Raw genomic sequence first — 17340 nt, 5'->3', positions numbered from 1 at the left:
AAAGGCTTGATATTTTTGCTGTACAGTTTTTGGCATGAAATTCGCCATTAAATCATCAAGTTAGGCATTCCGTGTTAAAATGTGTTGATTCTAGGAATGTAGGAAGCATTGCTTTAGCCAAAAAAACAAAGTAGTTTAACTTCTTTTGCATGAAATTTTTAGCTGCACTCATCACAACGGCCCACAATTTTATGGTGGCTGCCAAATAATGTCACTTTTACTTTCTTGCATCACAGCCTATGAAGAAGAGTTTGTTTATATTAAAGCAAATGAGAGTATTTGATTTAATATCACATCAAATAATATAAAAATATGAAAATATCAAACATTTGTCCTTCACCAGTAATCTTCAACTTCTGTTGGAAAACTTAGTTCTTAAGTAGAAGCATATCATATGATGTTATCATGTATAATGCGCAAAAGTATTTCAATATGACAATATCCATAATAATCAAATGCTTCCAGTGGAAAATTGATGTGCATCTTTGTGCAGAATGTCAATGCTTCAGAATGATTACACATAACATCATCCCTTGATGATATCATAAATTTCAGTGACATTCCTACAACATTATGTGACTAGAAATTACAGAGGATGATATGAATGATCTATGAGATATATGTTGACTGTTGTCTTAAGGTCAATCATTGTCATGGAAACCTCATCATGTCTGACCTACATTAAATTTCGGAAATCCTTCGGAAATATTCATTTTCGACGGAAATTGGGTGATTTTCGACGAAAAATCTATGAAAAATGTTTAATTTTCCTGCAGTGATAGAAATGCAAATTTTAGGAGGAATGTTGACAGATCCTCATACTATATTAAGAATTAGCAATATTTTTCATTGCATAAATAATATAGTTTTTTAGTCAAAATATTTTGATGATGATATATTATAAAAATATAATACATTCTTTATCTAGCAAATACGCACAGAATAACTTTTTTTGTGAGAATCGTCCGGATTTGCTGCATATTTATAAATATTCGGCAAATACTCACAACTGAGTATTTACTTGTGCAAGACGGTTTTAAGGAAGTAATTATTTTGGCGGAGCTTCCTAACCACCCTTTGTGTTGCTTGTTTGAGTTTGATATATCCAAAATTATTAGTAAAATTAGTATATCCCTTCCGCTGATTACTAATGATCAAAACAATCAAATTGGCCATGCTAGAGTTAGTGTTTAAATTTTCACAACTCTATTCTTCCATACCACATAATTATTTCTGTGAAGGGAAATGGTATTTTTGTACGTGAAAGAGATTAATTAGCAAAGTCCTATATGGGATCTTGGTTGGGTACCCATGTTTTACTCGGACGGGCTTTGCCCACCCATGCTCACCCATGGTGATTTTTAGGATGTTGAACCCATCTATACCCACCCACTTATCATGATTTTTGAATGTAGTCTGTCATGGACTGGTGGCCTTGAGGCTTGTTTCCCTTTGCCCTGATTACAAACTTTCAAGCTGCATATAAGAATTTATTGTAGTCGCAGCGTGGTTTAAGTGCTGCACACTACGTAGTGAGGATGCAGTAATATAAGATATATGATGATTAGAAATGTAAATTGATTTATCCCCTAATGTTGAGTACCCACCCATATCCATCCACAAGGCCACGGACGTACCCGTACCATTGGGTATGGGTGGGTATATGGGTGGGTGTGGGTATGTATATCCAATACAAGGCTCTGTTAATTACCTGCCCAATTCGATATGTATAAAAATATTTCAGTCGTAGTTTTAAAATTATTTGCAAATTGTTCTCTAATAAAATTAATTTCAAGAAAAAAATAGCTAGTAAACAAGTATTTTTGGGCAATATTTCAAAGTAAGCATAATTAGCGAGTTAACTATAAGATTAAGCATGGTGCTGAAATAATTTAAAAATAACCAAAGTCGCTCGTTTAGAAGGCGACTTAGGTCTAATCTAACGAACGGCATGGCAGATGATGTGGCATTTATGACTTGAAGTTAGTCTCCCGTTTAAAGGGTGACTTATAAGTGGAATGAGGATCGGCTAAGAGAGTTGCCCGTTAGAAATATCATTAACTATAGAGATGAGCTCGATGGTTTACTTGATAGTCGGGTATCTTCCTAAAATTTTGAAATGAAAAATCAATTTGTTATTTTTAATTCATATAAGTTATTATTGAATATGTAAGTAATTTGACAGCCATGCACGCATGATATTCAAGCTTAGGTCATACAGATTTGTCTGTCAGGGGAGGACATTTGGACGGCACGAGTGCTTCTGATTAGTTGGAAGATGTCTTAGTGGCACTTGCCATATAGAGTACTCGACAATTTAGATTGTGCCCAACTACTAATGTCCAACCAATGGAACCAAGCTTCAAAAGGGTAGATGGTCGTGGGAAACTAGACATGGACTGTATGTTGTACCACCAAGCACATATTGTCATATGGGAGAGTAGGCGTAGATATATAGTTACAGGGGACCTCCTTGACCAGCATAATAACTACTCAATTCATCACTAAATACAGTGGTACAAGTCATGGGCAACACTATACATGTTGAAGGCACCTGTTGAGCCTCCCACAACGGCATATCCTAGAGCTCCCTCTGAGCACCTTATGGTGGGTTCAAATTGAATATACTATAAATTCCTTAGATAATTATTTTTTTGTAAAATAATAACAATTTTTTTTTGTTAATTCAGAGGGATTTTTTCCTGGGTACTGAACATGCTTTGCAGCAACACTTCAATGGTACAAATGATATACAACAACAGAGGGACATAAACACAGTGGCAGAGCTTTGTCGTGGTTTACGCAGGCAGTTGTATATCCAAGATCAATGATACTTTGATGATAGAAGTGAGCATAATACACCATTTTTCATGACCCATGACGCTCCTCAGCATTATAGTGGATATGCTGGACCCTCCTCTTATCCTAATCAAGGGCTCTATGGGGACCTTTTCAATAACCAGGTGCCAGCAGATTTGGATGCATACCTCACCCCAGATTTTGTACCGAGCTCCCTTCATACAGATGACATAGCTGAGGAAGAAGTTGCTGTGGAGGAACATCACATGTTACGTCAAAGACCACGACAACCTCCACAACATTACACTCCAGGCACTGATGCATTGCCACAGAGGCCACGTAGGCGACGCTAATTCATCCTTTTATGTATTTTAGTATGCTTATGTTATGGATCATTTAAATTATTACCATTTTATTTATGAATCTTTTTTATTTGGCTAGTAAAATGCACGTGAGGCAATTTAAAACTTTTTCTTATATTTATAATGAAACACTCATTAACTCTAATCATACCTATTAAATACTAATTAATATTTACATTATTTTTAGTATACATAACTAATACATACATTTGTGGTGCCAATCTTTTTATTATAAAATCTAATTTAAAAAATAATAATTATTTAATGAGGGTTAAATCTAATATATTTGAATAGTTAAATCTAATATCAAATCTTATAGTCAGAAAAAATTCGATTTACAAGTTATTCTTGCACCACTTCTACAATTTTTTTAAGTCACCCGTAATCTGGGCGACTTATTAATAATATCATTTCCTTGTCTACTCAGTATAATGGCTACCTGACTCAACTAATCCTAGTCGGCATAAGTCGCCGGTTAAACAAGCGATTTTGCCTATATTTAAATTTTTTTAAACACGCTTAAACTGTTAATACAATTTTTAATATTGCTTATTCTTAAAAATTTGTTAACATGAAAGAAACAATTTCATATAATTATGTGATTCGAGTTCTTATGAACTCTACATCCATAGAGCAACTTTGTTCATCATCTTTTTTATTCAAATATGTGAATATAACAAGATAAAATATATTATTTATTCAGAAATCTACTCTAATAACTTTCCAAAACAATGCCAATAGCAACTCTTACATAACTGAAAACATAAATTGCTATAACAATAAGATCTACTCCACCATTAAGATCTAAAATAGATCTTTAACAAGAAACAACAGGAAATTAATTCTAGAAAAGGAGATATATTGAATCGGGAAAATCAGAGAATGGGAGCACTCAAAACCGAGAGCAACAAGCAACAATGCACCAATCTTCTTAATCTAAATAGGAGATATATACTTGCATACCGATCATATAGCTGAGCTTTGCAAAAGAACAATTTCTTACAACACAAATCATACTTCCATCCGACAATCTCTTACGATTGTCTTTCTCGAAAAAGAATAAAAAGAAAGATTCACCTTCTTCAATGCATCTCATCTTCTCTCTCGTACAAGAAGCCAAGCACCACTCCAAGCCCTAGCTCTCTCGGAAAAACCCTTGTTCTCACACCCGAACGACAAGCACACACAGCTACTTTCTTTTCCTTTTTTTTCTTTCCAAATCCTCTCGATCTGCCTTGGTAGATAAGTAGATAAATAGGAAAGAAAAACCCACTTAAAAATTAAGCAAGAAATAAGATATGTCCAAATTTCTAAAATAAAAGAATAGTAATAAATCTTTAAGAGAAATACTTTAATTAAAATTAATTATGAATAAACAATTTCAATTAAACCTATTTTAATTTTTAATCACTTATATTAGATATATTGCAACCCATGATTTATGAATGGAAAACAATAAAACAACCCCTTGTTAGATTTGTGGTACTTTTGCTCATAAGGCTTCAATGTTCAAAATACTTTAAATCATCCCACACTCCACCTCTGTCTCTTATCCCCTTCAACCATCATCATGGAAAGAGACGAAGCTAAAGCTTTATTTGGGACGGCTTTTTTATTGCTTCTTGAAGCACCTTTTTACTATAGAATTTAAAATTTTTGTGCTAGAAATCAGCTTAAAGCAGCAGTAAGAAAGCTGTCCCAAACGAAGAATAAAACAAGGGGCCTCATACTAACACAAAGTTGTTTCTTTCTCCTCACCAATCACTAGAACTCCAATTTTTGCTCCTACCAAAATTAATGAACTTTAATGATTGTTGCTAATTAGAAAGATACAAAGAATTTTTTGGCAAGTAGGTGAGAAGGCGACTATGAAATTAAAATGTAAAAAATATACACAGCTCATCTTTGTCTGTTGGTTGAGAGCTTAGGCTATTAACTAAGTGGTCTTAAGTTCGAGATTTCTGTATGTGATGTATGTATGACTCTGCCTTAATTAACTTAAATGTTGGACGTCACTAAAAAGATGTAGCTATAAAAGCTTTGCCAAAAATCCTTGGCAACCACTGTGATGATTCCATCTTCCTACAATATTGGGATTATTTAGTTTGGGCTAATATCGCCTATAAATTTTGTTTAGCGCATTTTTTTATTCCTAATGAGGTTCAATTACTGTAACATTTTTTTTAGTGCAATAAGATAGATTAGAGAAGAAGATTACTCATTTTGAGCCCATCCCCAATCTACTCTCTCCAACGTACTAATCTCTATTATTATTATTTTTATTTTTCTCCTTATAACTTTGACTTTTATATTGAAATAAATTAGATTTGAATATTATAATCAAAGTTTTGTCGTGATGAACAAAATAATTTTGAATTTATTTTAAAATCAATATATGTAATATAAGCTGCAAAAGCTAATTAATGATATTTTAATCACTTATATTAAGAAAAAAATATTTAATTGTATTGATAATAAAATAATTATTTAACTCTTTCAGAATATGAAGAATATGTGCTATAAATTATAAGTTTTTATCCTCTTATTTTTAATCTTTTTGAAATCATAATTTTAAATAATTTTTTTAAAGCTATCAAACAAATAAAAAAAAATTGAAGGAATATCTAAAATATTCAATTTATGCCCCCCATAATTTTTTTTAAAGCTATCAAACAAATAAAAAAAAATTGAAGGAATATCTAAAATATTCAATTTATGCCCCTACTAAAAAAAAATCTCTATATATAAAGAAAATATACAATGATATTTAATTCATCAATAAAATTGTGTTAATATCCTCTCTAATGGGGGAATTTTGATCTCATGTACTTACATTCTACAATAGTGAAACATATTCAATTGGATAATGCCTCTTGATTTTTCCATTTTAATTATTCTAACTAAAATATTCATTGCCCCACTATGTGCTCTTTTTACTTGATTGTCTTATATAGAAGGAAGTAAAGGCGATCAAATTTTATCCTTTACTTTCAGAAAAGATTATTATGTGTGGAGTCCGAACGCGTTCAGAAACAAATTTGAACGTGTCACGTCATCCATTACACTATGCATTGGGTGATGCGACGCGTCTGTATTGATTTCTTAACACATCAGAACGCAGCAAATAATAATTTTTTTCACTTTCAGGTACAATTTAGAAAATTTTGAAATAAATACACGTACTATAATAACATAGAACTTTATTAAACTATATTATATGAAATTTTATTTTAAATTATATTATATTATTTGTAAATTGATAAAATATTGATAGGGTATTGTAAAGGTCTCAGACTCTGAGATAGTCTCCCTATTCCCTAAGATGTAACACCTCTATTTGTAATTTCTTATGCTACATTTTAATTTTCTGCCCTTTTTAAATTTCTTGAAAATAAAGTAGTTGAGAGCAAAAGATAGAATCATCAAATAAGACAACTCGGTTGGACAGATCCAAGCAAGTGAGAGCACAAGACCCAATGCCCCAACCTTTGGACCAACCGTCCTCACTTCCATTCTTTGAGTTCTTAGTGATATCAGGCTTAGGGTGATTAACCTCCATCCTAGGTTCGAATCCTCTATTCTATGGCCTCGATTCTTCAGTGGGGCAAAGCAAATGTGGGCCCGATGTTGGTGGATGACCTCGCTAGGTCCTACCGGGGGATTAGCTACCCCGCCAAATGCTCCCTTTGGAGTGGCAGCGGGTAGATACCTCCGTTCCAAAAAAAAACATTATTTTTCATTCAATGACAGAGAGGAGAGAATTTCCAACCAAATATCTATTTATCATAAACAACTGGTCCTTTCTTTCTCCCTACAGTTGAGGTTAGAACAGAAAGACCAGCTTGATTGTTCCCTAACAATTACAAGTTCCAAGGAACTAAAACGCCAAACAACACAACAACAAAGCTTGGTAATGCCTGTCTTTCACAGTTGCATCAACCCAGAGCTTCTTCCATTAGCTACCTAAACTGGAGTAAAAGAAAGAGCAATCACTTGAAAAAGTTCAGCTGATTTGCTATCTTCTAATGCACAGGCAGTCATCTTATTTGCAGCAGTAATTAACACCAATTACCTGAGAGTTAATGAAAAAAAGCATCAAAGAGTTATAATGGATTCATCTAATACTAGTTAGGAATAATAAAATGAAATACTGAAGTTCTTTGATGAGATGCCAAACCTCTAAAATCATTACATGAGTTTTTGAAAACTAGCTTCAATCATCCAAGCTATTATTAGGAGAAAGACTAATTATTCTGTGCGGATGTCAAACGCCGTTCAGAGACCAATTAGAATGCGCCACGTCATCCCTTCGCTCGTTACAGCAGCTCGGCACCGCTGACGTGACGTACTCTGATTAGTTTCTGTACGGCATTCTGTGTCCGGTCCGGCCTCCGCACAGAATAATTTCTCTAAGAGTGTCATATCATGTAATTACAACCTTATCAATTTATGCAATAGATCTCTAAATTAAGCAAAATTTTGTGTGCCTTTAGTGGTCATCTGCATGCTTTCTTTTTTCAATTTCGTTCTAGCATGATTTGATACATAAATTCTTCTCAAACCTAAAAATTTCACACAGTTTGCAAAATTCAAGGAACAGATAAGCCAACATAGAATGTTCAATTGCTTCTTAACAAATCTTAAAATTACAGAAACAGTTCTATACCTTCTTCTTCATTTTGTTGAGAAAGCCTGTGACCCTTCATTCGAAAATTTCAGTAGTAATAAGAACCTGGAGATTTCACGAGTTAGAAACAGTATTCAGCGAAAATATTCACTGTAGGAATTTCATAAATATATGAGCTCCTTTTCTAGCTAATTTAAGTACAATACCTTGCCACCAGTCTCCTCTTGTGGCAACGTCTGAATTCCCTGAATCTTCTTCTTTATTCTGCTTCTTGTACTGAATATTTCAAATACGAAAACTTTTAAATTAGTAAACAAAATCATATCTCCTTCACCAAAAAATTAAAACAAAATATACACTTATTTGCTATCTATATTTTTTTGCTGGATTTTGAATATGTAGCTTACACTGTAATGTGCTCCAGAATTGTGAGTTGCAGAAGTCTGAGGAATGTAGTCATCTCGCCCACCATAATAAACAGAAGAGCTCATGAGACATGATTCTGGCAAATCACAGAAGTTGAGAGGCTTGCTGTTCTTCTTGGCTGTGCTCTGGTTTTGGCCTGTGCTACCCCAGGAATTACCAGCTGCAAATAAAATTTTGCTATTGTTGAGATTTATGTTTTATAGATTACCATATTCACTTTTTCCTCTCGGGGATTTGAGCACTACAGGAAATTACCGGCGACTTTTACCGGAGATTAGTATAAATTTTCCAGCGGTTTTGAAAACTACAGGCGGTTTGTTAGCGGCTGGCATAAACCGCATAGGAAACAAATTGTTGCGGTCCGTTTCCGGCGGCTTTTTGACAACCATCACAGCTGGTAAATTCCGGTGGTCATAGCGCCGGCGACCGCCGGTTAATTACTGGCGGCATGCCGGCCATCTCAAACGCCGGTTGCCAAGCCGCCGGTTGTTCGCCGGTATACCTCCGGTAGACCGCCGGTATTTACCGGCGGCTATATTAAAATTCCACCAAAAAAAAAAACTTAACACTAAAACTTAACACTGGCGGCTTGGCCGCCGGTAAATCCTACTCAAAAAAAGAAAACCGGCGGCCTACCCGGGGTTTATTTTACCGCCGGCATTTCCTGCAGTTAATTATATTTTTTCCTCACGGGGTTTTTACGTTACAGAAAAATTATCAATTATCGGTGGCTTTTTCTGGCGATTAACATAAATTTTCCGGCGGTTTTGAAAACTACCAGCGGTTTTCCGATAATTGATAATTTTTTGCCAGTAAATCCGATGCAAAAACAGAAAACCGGCGGCCTACCCGGAGGTTATTTTACCACCGGCATTTTTGACGATTTATTATTAAACAATGCCGGATAAACCGCCACTTAATACTAGCGGTTAGCCGGCCAATTAAACCACTGATACTTCCGGCAGTTATTTGACCGCCGATGCTCATTGATCGAAAGGAATTGGAAGCAATTCAAGTGCGTTTTATTGGTTTTAATGTAATTCACTTAAACAATTAGATTTATCTAAGAAATGGTGGCAAATGAATTTTTTCTTTAATTAACAACTTGCTACCCAAAACCAGTGAAAAATCGGAAGATAAATTTATGGAGGCATAATTTTGACTAGCTTTGAGTAGATAAGAAATAGAAAATTTGTATCCATTCAATTTCACCTCAACAACCAAACCAAACCAGTCGGTGAGAACAAATTTCAACTTAAACTCCTTCGCCATTTCCATTTTCTTTCAGTTTTCTGTTTTTTAGTTCGTTCAAATCAAACAGTTCTTTGTTTCTTTACAAAATACACAGTTTAAAGCTAATTATATGTTCTTCTGAGGGAATTGTCTGAAAATATAAGTACTGCTAGAACAGTGGTAGCTATTACCACTGAAGGAAACTACTAGTTTTGTAATACGAAGCAACGATAGAGCAAAAACAACATAAGTAGAGTTCTCCATACAGAGTCAACCATACCCTCAGTTTCAGTTTTTCTACACGAAGCAGACCACTCTGAATCCTTTCCAGCTCCCTGAAACAAGAAAGCAAGTGAATGCTGGGTGAATTCAGAAAAGCAGCTTTATTAAAATAAAATCCCGTAGAATCTTGATATAGGACAGAAGATTTTATATAAGCAGGGAGAAACAGAGGAATTAAGTTACCGTTGAGAGTGGGGGAAATATAGAGCCCAAGCTGTCATACTTAGAAGTCTTCGCTTTCTCATTATTTCTGGGGAAAAACTCATCCACAAATGATTTTCTCCCTTCCATCTCTTCTCTTTCTCTTTCTCTCTGTAAAACGCGACAGAAGAAGAAGAAGAAGAAGCAGAAAGCAGTGAACTGAGAAGTGGAGGAGAAGAACGAGAAGGGTCTGCGAGGAAGAGAAGCTCCTGCCTTGCTTGTTCCTTCAAGCCTATGAGCTCTTATTTAAAGACTGGCTCCTTGTCTTTCTCTCTCCTTCTCTACTCTTTCTCTCTCCTACATTCCTCCTTTGCGACAATTTCCAAATTATAAATCAATTATTTCTCAAGATTATGTTTGCTTTTTAATGCTTTTGCGTCTATCAGTGTTGGGTAAACGTGTCGCGGGTCTATGCCCCCAAATAAGGAATTTTTTTTTTTTTTTTGAGATTTTTGAAGTAATTTATTCGCTATTCAGCTATACTCTTAGGTAATTTGTTCTCTTCTATCTATTTTTTATTCTGTATTATAAGAGTATTTATGCAATTGCCCGTCCTAAAAAGTTAAAATATTATAGTGTTTAGGCAATTGCAGCCCTATCAGAATTAAACACATTGTATAGAGACATTATTGTTAGAGAACGATAAACCAAACAAAAAGAGAAATAACAAATCACAATTTGCTAAACACAAATAAACACAAGATATTGGTTTCACTACAGAGAAGAGGAGAATACAAAACTACTTATAAATCCTAAGCCCTTGACAACATATTTATAGAGCCAAAATACCCTTACAACCAAAATTAGTTTAGGCCAAACTCCGCCGTATCTACTAAGCGTACGATGAGTAAGGACATGAACAACCAAGGGTCAAGCCAAATTCGAAGCAACGTCAACAGTTATTTATAAGTAACAAACTTATAACAAACTATGATAAACTATTATTAAGGAGTATTCTACTAAAGATGTTCCTACATCATACTCCCCTAGTTTCAAAAAGTTTGACTCTGTCGAGGCATGTCAACGGTAAGGAGGTAGGTGTAGAAACCATTAGTAACCGTCCTGGATCAAAAATTTTGCAGCTCTAGTTCATTCCCGCAAGCTTAGTATTATAGTTTTGTTGAGATGCTTTTCTATTTTGGTCAAACTCAACCTTGCATTCTAGTTTGTTGAGCATATAGGTGCCACCATAAACAACACTAAGATGAGCAAAATCCTATGGCAGTTCTCCAAGCTTATATAGAGGATAAATATAAGGAGATCCATCTTGAAAGCGTTCAAGTGAATCTGCATATAGCTTCATTCTCTTTACCGTGTCAATGGCAGGCTTGTCCATCTATAACTGCTTTAGCTGAGAAATAACACAAAGCATCCTCAGATTCTTTGGCCTAACTCATCGTATCATTAGGAGTTCAACATTATTCACCTCCGCAATAGCAGAGTTCTCACCTCTCTATCCCTGCGAGTGTGTGACTTGGCTCCTACATTCAATGTCTCCATGCATTACGTTCAATTCATCTCTGTTGATCACAAATTTGGGATCAAACCCTTTAGAGATATTTGGTCAAACAACTTGGGAGCGTTATATTGGATCAGCCTTAGCAGTAGAATTTAAACCAGACATTTTCACACCTGTAATAAAATCGTTCCCAATACCACTTCCAGTGGCTTTGCCACAAACTTCCTTATCGTGTGTATTCATTTCAGCAATACTAAGGGCATGAAGATCTTCACATTCCTTTATAAAATGGGCCTCAGATGAGGTTGCATTGACCATCGAATCCAATGGATAGATGTAATCAACATCTTCATTTCCAGCAGAACGTCTATCATCACTACCTTCATCCTCACAGTAATTCTTTTTTGCAGTAGGAGTCGGTCTAGATGGGGAAGCTGGTGGCAGAGCAGGGTTGCTCGACGGCGAGGGTGAAGAGATCACGGGTGGTAGCAGCAAAGAACTAGGAAGGGTTGGGAAAGAGTTAGAAGTAGGAGGAAGAGTAGCAACACGGATTGGCAGTGGAGAAATGTAGGAGGATCGGATGGGGTGAATGAATGATGTAGGATGATTAGATGGGGCGGACGATGGAAGTTGGGTCATATCGCGGGAGAAGGCTGAGGCAGAGTCGAAATCGACCAAATGCTTTCCCTCAACCATGTTATAAGTATCAACGGCGAGGTCAAAATCGATGTCGAGTTGCGGTTGCTACGTAAGTAGCTCAGAGTAACAGAGGATGACTTCTCAGTGTCACTGTCGACATGTAGAGGAACTTCTTCAAGATCAAAGGCGGAGATAGTAGGAAATGGAGTATTGGAAGCGGGCCGATGGGCTCGGGTGGTGCCCGCATGAGCGAAGTCGGATCGCAAGAGAAGGCTGAGGTGAAATCATAGGCGATGGAATGGGACTGGAGTGGAGGTGAGTCAGGCAAGTGAGGGTAGATGTCCAATGGTAAGGTTGTGGAAGTGCGAGCCGGTTGATATGATGGTCGATGTGCATATTTGTTCTATGGAACGGCTGAAATTAGCACATAAAGAATCAATTTGATCAAGTGATGCTTTCACATGAGCCACCTGAAGGGCTTCACGGCGTCAATCGTCGTCGACCACCCATTTTATTCATCGTCAATCTTCATCAACTGTCCAACAGCCCACCTTCTTCTGCAGTTCATTGTTCTTCGCAAGCTCCCGTCTCTGATATCAACTGATGTGAGAAGATAGTGTTGGATCATTGGAAGAAGAGGATGCGAGAAGGAAATCTCAATCCATAGAACTAACAAAAGCACTAAGCTTCAAAATGTCATAATATTCATCAATAATATTTCCTACTACATTACTTTGCTTATTTATAGGCTAATAAGAACATTCTAGAAATCATAAGTAACAAACTTATAACAAATTATGATAATTTATTCCTAAGGAGTTTTCTACTAAAGATGTTCTGCATCACGGAATTTGTGTTCCTTTCTTAGACCAGATATTTCTTGGCCTAATCTAAGTTTTTCTGCAATTTTGCCAAATCACCTCATCTATTTATTATTCTTCTTTACTTTCACTGTAACTTTTATAACAGTTAGTCCCTATCTATTCTAACTGTTTTATATTTTCTAGCATTGCTATTTTTTACAACGCAGTTCATATAATTCCCTTTTACCTTTTTGAGTTAAAATTAGGCTGTTCCCTTTAGTAACTAAACGAGCCTTCCCTCATTAAACCCAAAAAAGTACTGTTGCTTACGTTCAAAATGCCGGTTGTTCGAATCTTAAACTAAACTTAGTTCTGTATGAAAAAAAATAAAAGAAAAATTATTGATTATCAAATTTTTATAATATTTTTACAACGATTACACTTTAAAAAAACTTATAATTAAAAAATAAAACAATATTAATATATAAATCATATCCATAAAAAATGATAGTCTTATTGCATGCTAGCAAGCCATTTGATAATTTGGTGGGTTTCCACAAGACAGCACTCCTCAACTTTTGCCGACTAAAACAAACACTACTTATAGTTTTAGATTCTTATAAAAGTTCTTTAATAATTCTTGCAACTTTACATGAGATAAATGCAGTCCAATAAAAAATGAACTCGCTTGCATTCAAATATGAAGTTCTATCTATTAGGAATTTATCATAAAATTTCCAATTATCTTGAATATAGTTTGATTAAAGAAAATAAAGAAAAAATTAATTTGTAGACCGTTAAATATTTGCCTGAGAGGACTTTAGTTTTATTTGTAACAGTTTTCTAGTGGTGCCAAATTCGGATTTTGGGTTGGGTTCGAATTGAATCTGGAACTAGCCCGCATTCAAAAGGGTTGGCTCGAACCAGACCCACTTTTGTAAATCGGTTGAAAATACGAACTTGAACCCGACTTGTCGTGTTACCGTGTTAATCCGACCCAACACAGTTTTGTAAACGTAGGATGGCAAGGCGAGGCATTGTCGGCGACGATGAGTTTGCGAAAGAGGCATTGGAGGTGGGATGGCAAGGCGAGGCAGCGCCGGCGATGGCAAGTCGGCGATCGCGACAACGTCCTCACTCGTCAGCGACTCAACGATGGGCGGGAAAATTGATGCGGGTAGATGCAACTCGCGGGCAAAGTCAGATAGGCGGGGTCAGACGAGGACACATACTGGCACGCGCAATTAGATGCTAATATACATTTCATGGTCATTCCGGGTCAATCCCGAGTTTCCAGTTTAATCCGAACCCGACCCATTTCATAAACAGGTTGACCTTTACCCGGAATTTTTGAGTCTGATTCGAGTCTTGTTTTCGAGTTGTGTCAAATATGTAACAATTTTTTAGCACAAAAATTTCTTAAAAACATTAAAAAAAAAAACTTGTGGCAAAGAACTATCTCAAACGAAACATTAGTCATAATGAAAGCTAAATTCACTATAGTGATTCATTCAACCCCTAAAAATGTCTCTATATTGTAATTAGAAATGATAATTCTCTAAATCAACAAAGATATAGGCAATCCCTTACCGCTATGTTTTCTTGCGATGTTTAGGGTTTCCATTCTTGGCTTCCTTCTAGGTTGGGTATCTTTCCTCCCTTAATCCCTTTTTTTTTCTTGCGATTTTCTTCCGTATGGCTGCGGATCGTTTAAGGGATCTTGGGTTTTTGGATGGAAAGCCAAAATCTAGGTCGTTTAGAGATGCTTTGTTGGGTGGATCGCCTTCGCCTGATTTCCGTCTGCTCAAAGTCTCGTCCCACCATGGTTTGCCTGCTTTACTAATTTCAGATGAGGAAATGTTATCTCTTGCTGCACCTTTTGAGTTTGCCTTAGTCGGGAAGTTCCCAGGCAACCGTCCGCCTCTTAATACTATTCACAAATTTTTCTTCAACTTGAAGCTGTGTTGTGCTTTTTCGGTTACAATTTTGAAACTTAAAAATGTATTGATTAAACTTGTGAATGAATTAGATTATTGTAGGACTTTTTCCCACCGATCCTATTTAGTTAACAATTGCTACATGAAGCTTTTTAAGTGGACTCCTCATTTTGATATTAATGTAGAGTCCTCTATTGTTCCTATTAGTATCTATTTTCCTTGTTTACGCCCTCATCTTTTTTCCCCATGCATACTTCATTTATTGGGGTCTCTGCTTGGAAGACCTTTGCAAATGGATAATGCAACTATTAATGGTTATATACAATCTGTTGCTCGCTTACTTGTGGAATTAGATGTTACCAAAAGATATATTTCTCAAGTGTGGCTCAGTTCTGAGTCTTTGGGATGCATTCAATCAGTTGAAATGGAAGAGTTTCCTTTGTATTGCTTTCATTGTAAAACATGGGTCATTTGAAGGATGATTGTCTGATTTTAAACCCTAATTTGAATGTTTATCCTCTTGTTAAGGAGGGGGTTGTGGTCGATGTTCCTACTTCACATGATCTTGATGTTCCAGTCAGTGATTCGGTTGGGTTGTCCCAAGGTGAGTTGGTGTCGGTTCAAGGTGTGAATTGTGATCATGTTGATGATGTTGGTTCTCCTCTTCCTAATGTTGTGGGGCATGAGATTATGCCTATTTTTGCTAAAGAGCTAGGTGATATTGTCTTTCATATTTTTGATGGCTTTTTTATCTCCTGTTGTGATTAATCAGGAGGTGGCAGGGGCCTTTGGTTGGGTCTGAGAATGTGGGGGATGGTGCTTTGGCCTTGTCTCATGTTGTGGATGTTGAAAATGAGGTGATATTGGCTGATGATCAAGTGTGTGTTGTGTCGTCTGAGGATGTGATTACTCTTGACCCTGTTGTTGGGTTGGTTTCTTCTAATCTTATGGGGTCTGATAGTGGTTCTATTTCTCCTGCATCTATTGGATCTTTGGGAACTGAGGCTCTTATTGAGGTTTCTATTGTTGTCATGTCCCCTAATGGTTTGAATGCTCATTTTGTTTCTAATATAGGGGTTACTTGTACTGGGCATTCGGGTTGGCTTGAAGGATCTCCTTCATTATCGGGTGAGGTGAGTGATGATGTTGGCGATGTGCAAGATGATTCTTGTCAGGACTTGTATGGTTTAGATGTTTGTCAAGTTGTTGAGAAAACTCTCTCGAGTGGAAGTAAACGTCGTCGGAGGAAATCAAGGAGTAACTCTGTTGTTTTGTGTGTGGGTTTTTCTTGGCTTTTTGTTATTTGATGTTGGTTGCTTTTTGGTCGGTTATTTGTTGGGTTGGGTGTTGCATGGGGGAGTTGATTCTCTCATTCTCTATTTTGCTTTGCATGTTTTGTTGGTTTTCCACTCCTTATCTGGTGGTTCCGAGCCATTGGATTGTTCCTGGTAGCCATTTTTTGGGTGCTGTCTTAGTGTCTTGGATACTTACTGATGTTGGTAACTCTTATTTTTGCATTTTGATGCTTTTCTTATGTGCTTTGCATTACTTTTCTTTTTATGTAATAGATAGGATCTCAAGCTCTTAGGTTTTATTTCAAATGTTGTTCTTTTGATGAGCTTCTAATCCCTTAAAAACATGTAATTTTACCAGTATTAACGCGTAGATCCCGCCGTAGAGTTTCATAAAAAAATTGATAATTCACAATAAAAATAATCTTTGGCTTCATTTGAGCTGTTTTTTAGCATTTTTTAAAGCACCTTTTTAATATAAAATTAAAAAAATATATATTTTTTAATTAAAAACTTTCTTTAAAAATCATTAAAAAAAAGTTGTCACAGATTAAGCCTTGATGGTTTATATAAATCTATTGAAAAAAGTGTAGCTACTTTACTTTTCAACTGTTCATTGTATGGAGATGAGCTAGATTGGTTGAGTGGATAAGGGTGTGTTGACCTTTGTGGGCGGCAGATGCAGTCAAGGGCACAAAAAGATAACGATCCCAACTTGCTTGGAAGAATAATATTGCATTTAGATAGAAAAGGATTTTGCGAGAATCTTAGAATTTTCCACTTCAACTTATTGCAGCATCTAATGCCCCATTGACTATGGAGATGGAGAACCTCAGAACCATCTGTGTCTTCACGTGCAGCATATCTTGAAACAAAAACCCTACCAACGGAAAATAAAAATAAAAAACATTAATGAGTTAGTCCACATGATCAAATAATGAAGATACAATTAGGGGTTTCAATATTTGTCATGACACGAAAATCTGACCTGGACCCGACCCGAAAAATCCGGGTGGGACCCTACCCGATTTCAAAACGGGTCGGGTTAGGGTTCACGGATTCGACCCGTTTCAAAAACGGGTCGGGTTCGGGTTGACCAGACGGGTTGGCGGGTCAACCCGGAAACCGCTTAGAAAGAGCTGCCCGAGGCTTCCCCGACTACTCGCGCCATGCCCGACGCTGCCCGCACCCCTTGCAGATGTTGCCCGCTCGCGAGTCCCGCCCGCGCTGCCCTCTCGCGAGTCCCGCCCGCGCTGCTCGCTCGCGCGTCGTGCCCGCTT

At 36.5% G+C, this 17340-nt stretch overlaps 2 protein-coding genes across 2 annotated transcripts; both read right to left on the bottom strand.

The window, feature by feature from the left end:
- Positions 1–6917: 6917 nt before the first annotated feature.
- Positions 6918–10156, bottom strand: LOC110114159. Its single transcript, XM_020846939.2, has 6 exons — positions 9913–10156; positions 9728–9782; positions 8196–8374; positions 7995–8064; positions 7828–7893; positions 6918–7233 (listed from the first exon to the last, which is right to left on the bottom strand). Exons 1-5 carry the CDS (start codon positions 10018–10020, stop codon positions 7877–7879), a joined length of 429 nt encoding a protein of 142 aa, XP_020702598.2. The 5' UTR covers positions 10021–10156; the 3' UTR covers positions 6918–7233; positions 7828–7876.
- A 194-nt stretch (positions 10157–10350) lies between these two features.
- On the bottom strand, positions 10351–12085 carry LOC110114171 (pectinesterase inhibitor 10-like). The gene is made up of 2 exons (XM_020846955.2): positions 11563–12085; positions 10351–11450 (listed from the first exon to the last, which is right to left on the bottom strand). The coding sequence occupies exons 1-2, from the start codon at positions 12083–12085 to the stop codon at positions 11440–11442; spliced, it is 534 nt and encodes a 177-aa protein (XP_020702614.2). The 3' UTR covers positions 10351–11439.
- Positions 12086–17340: the final 5255 nt, after the last annotated feature.

The sequence above is a fragment of the Dendrobium catenatum genome, unplaced genomic scaffold, assembly GCF_001605985.2.
Source record: "Dendrobium catenatum unplaced genomic scaffold, ASM160598v2 fragScaff_scaffold_716, whole genome shotgun sequence".
NCBI classification, from domain to species: domain Eukaryota; kingdom Viridiplantae; phylum Streptophyta; class Magnoliopsida; order Asparagales; family Orchidaceae; genus Dendrobium; species Dendrobium catenatum.
This window is presented reverse-complemented; position numbering and strand designations above follow the sequence as displayed.

Excerpts from the sequence above, each read along its gene's own strand:
- LOC110114159 (XM_020846939.2), bottom strand. The coding sequence starts at position 10,020 with ATGGAAGGGAGAAAATCATTTGTGGATGAGTTTTTCCCCAGAAATAAT. Across the intron at positions 9,783-9,912 it reads TATTTCCCCCACTCTCAACG|GGAGCTGGAAAGGATTCAGA; the intron begins GTAACTTAATTC and ends TTCTTGTTTCAG. Across the intron at positions 8,065-8,195 it reads ATTCTGGAGCACATTACAGT|TACAAGAAGCAGAATAAAGA; the intron begins GTAAGCTACATA and ends TGAAATATTCAG.
- LOC110114171 (XM_020846955.2), bottom strand. The coding sequence starts at position 12,085 with ATGGTTGAGGGAAAGCATTTGGTCGATTTCGACTCTGCCTCAGCCTTC.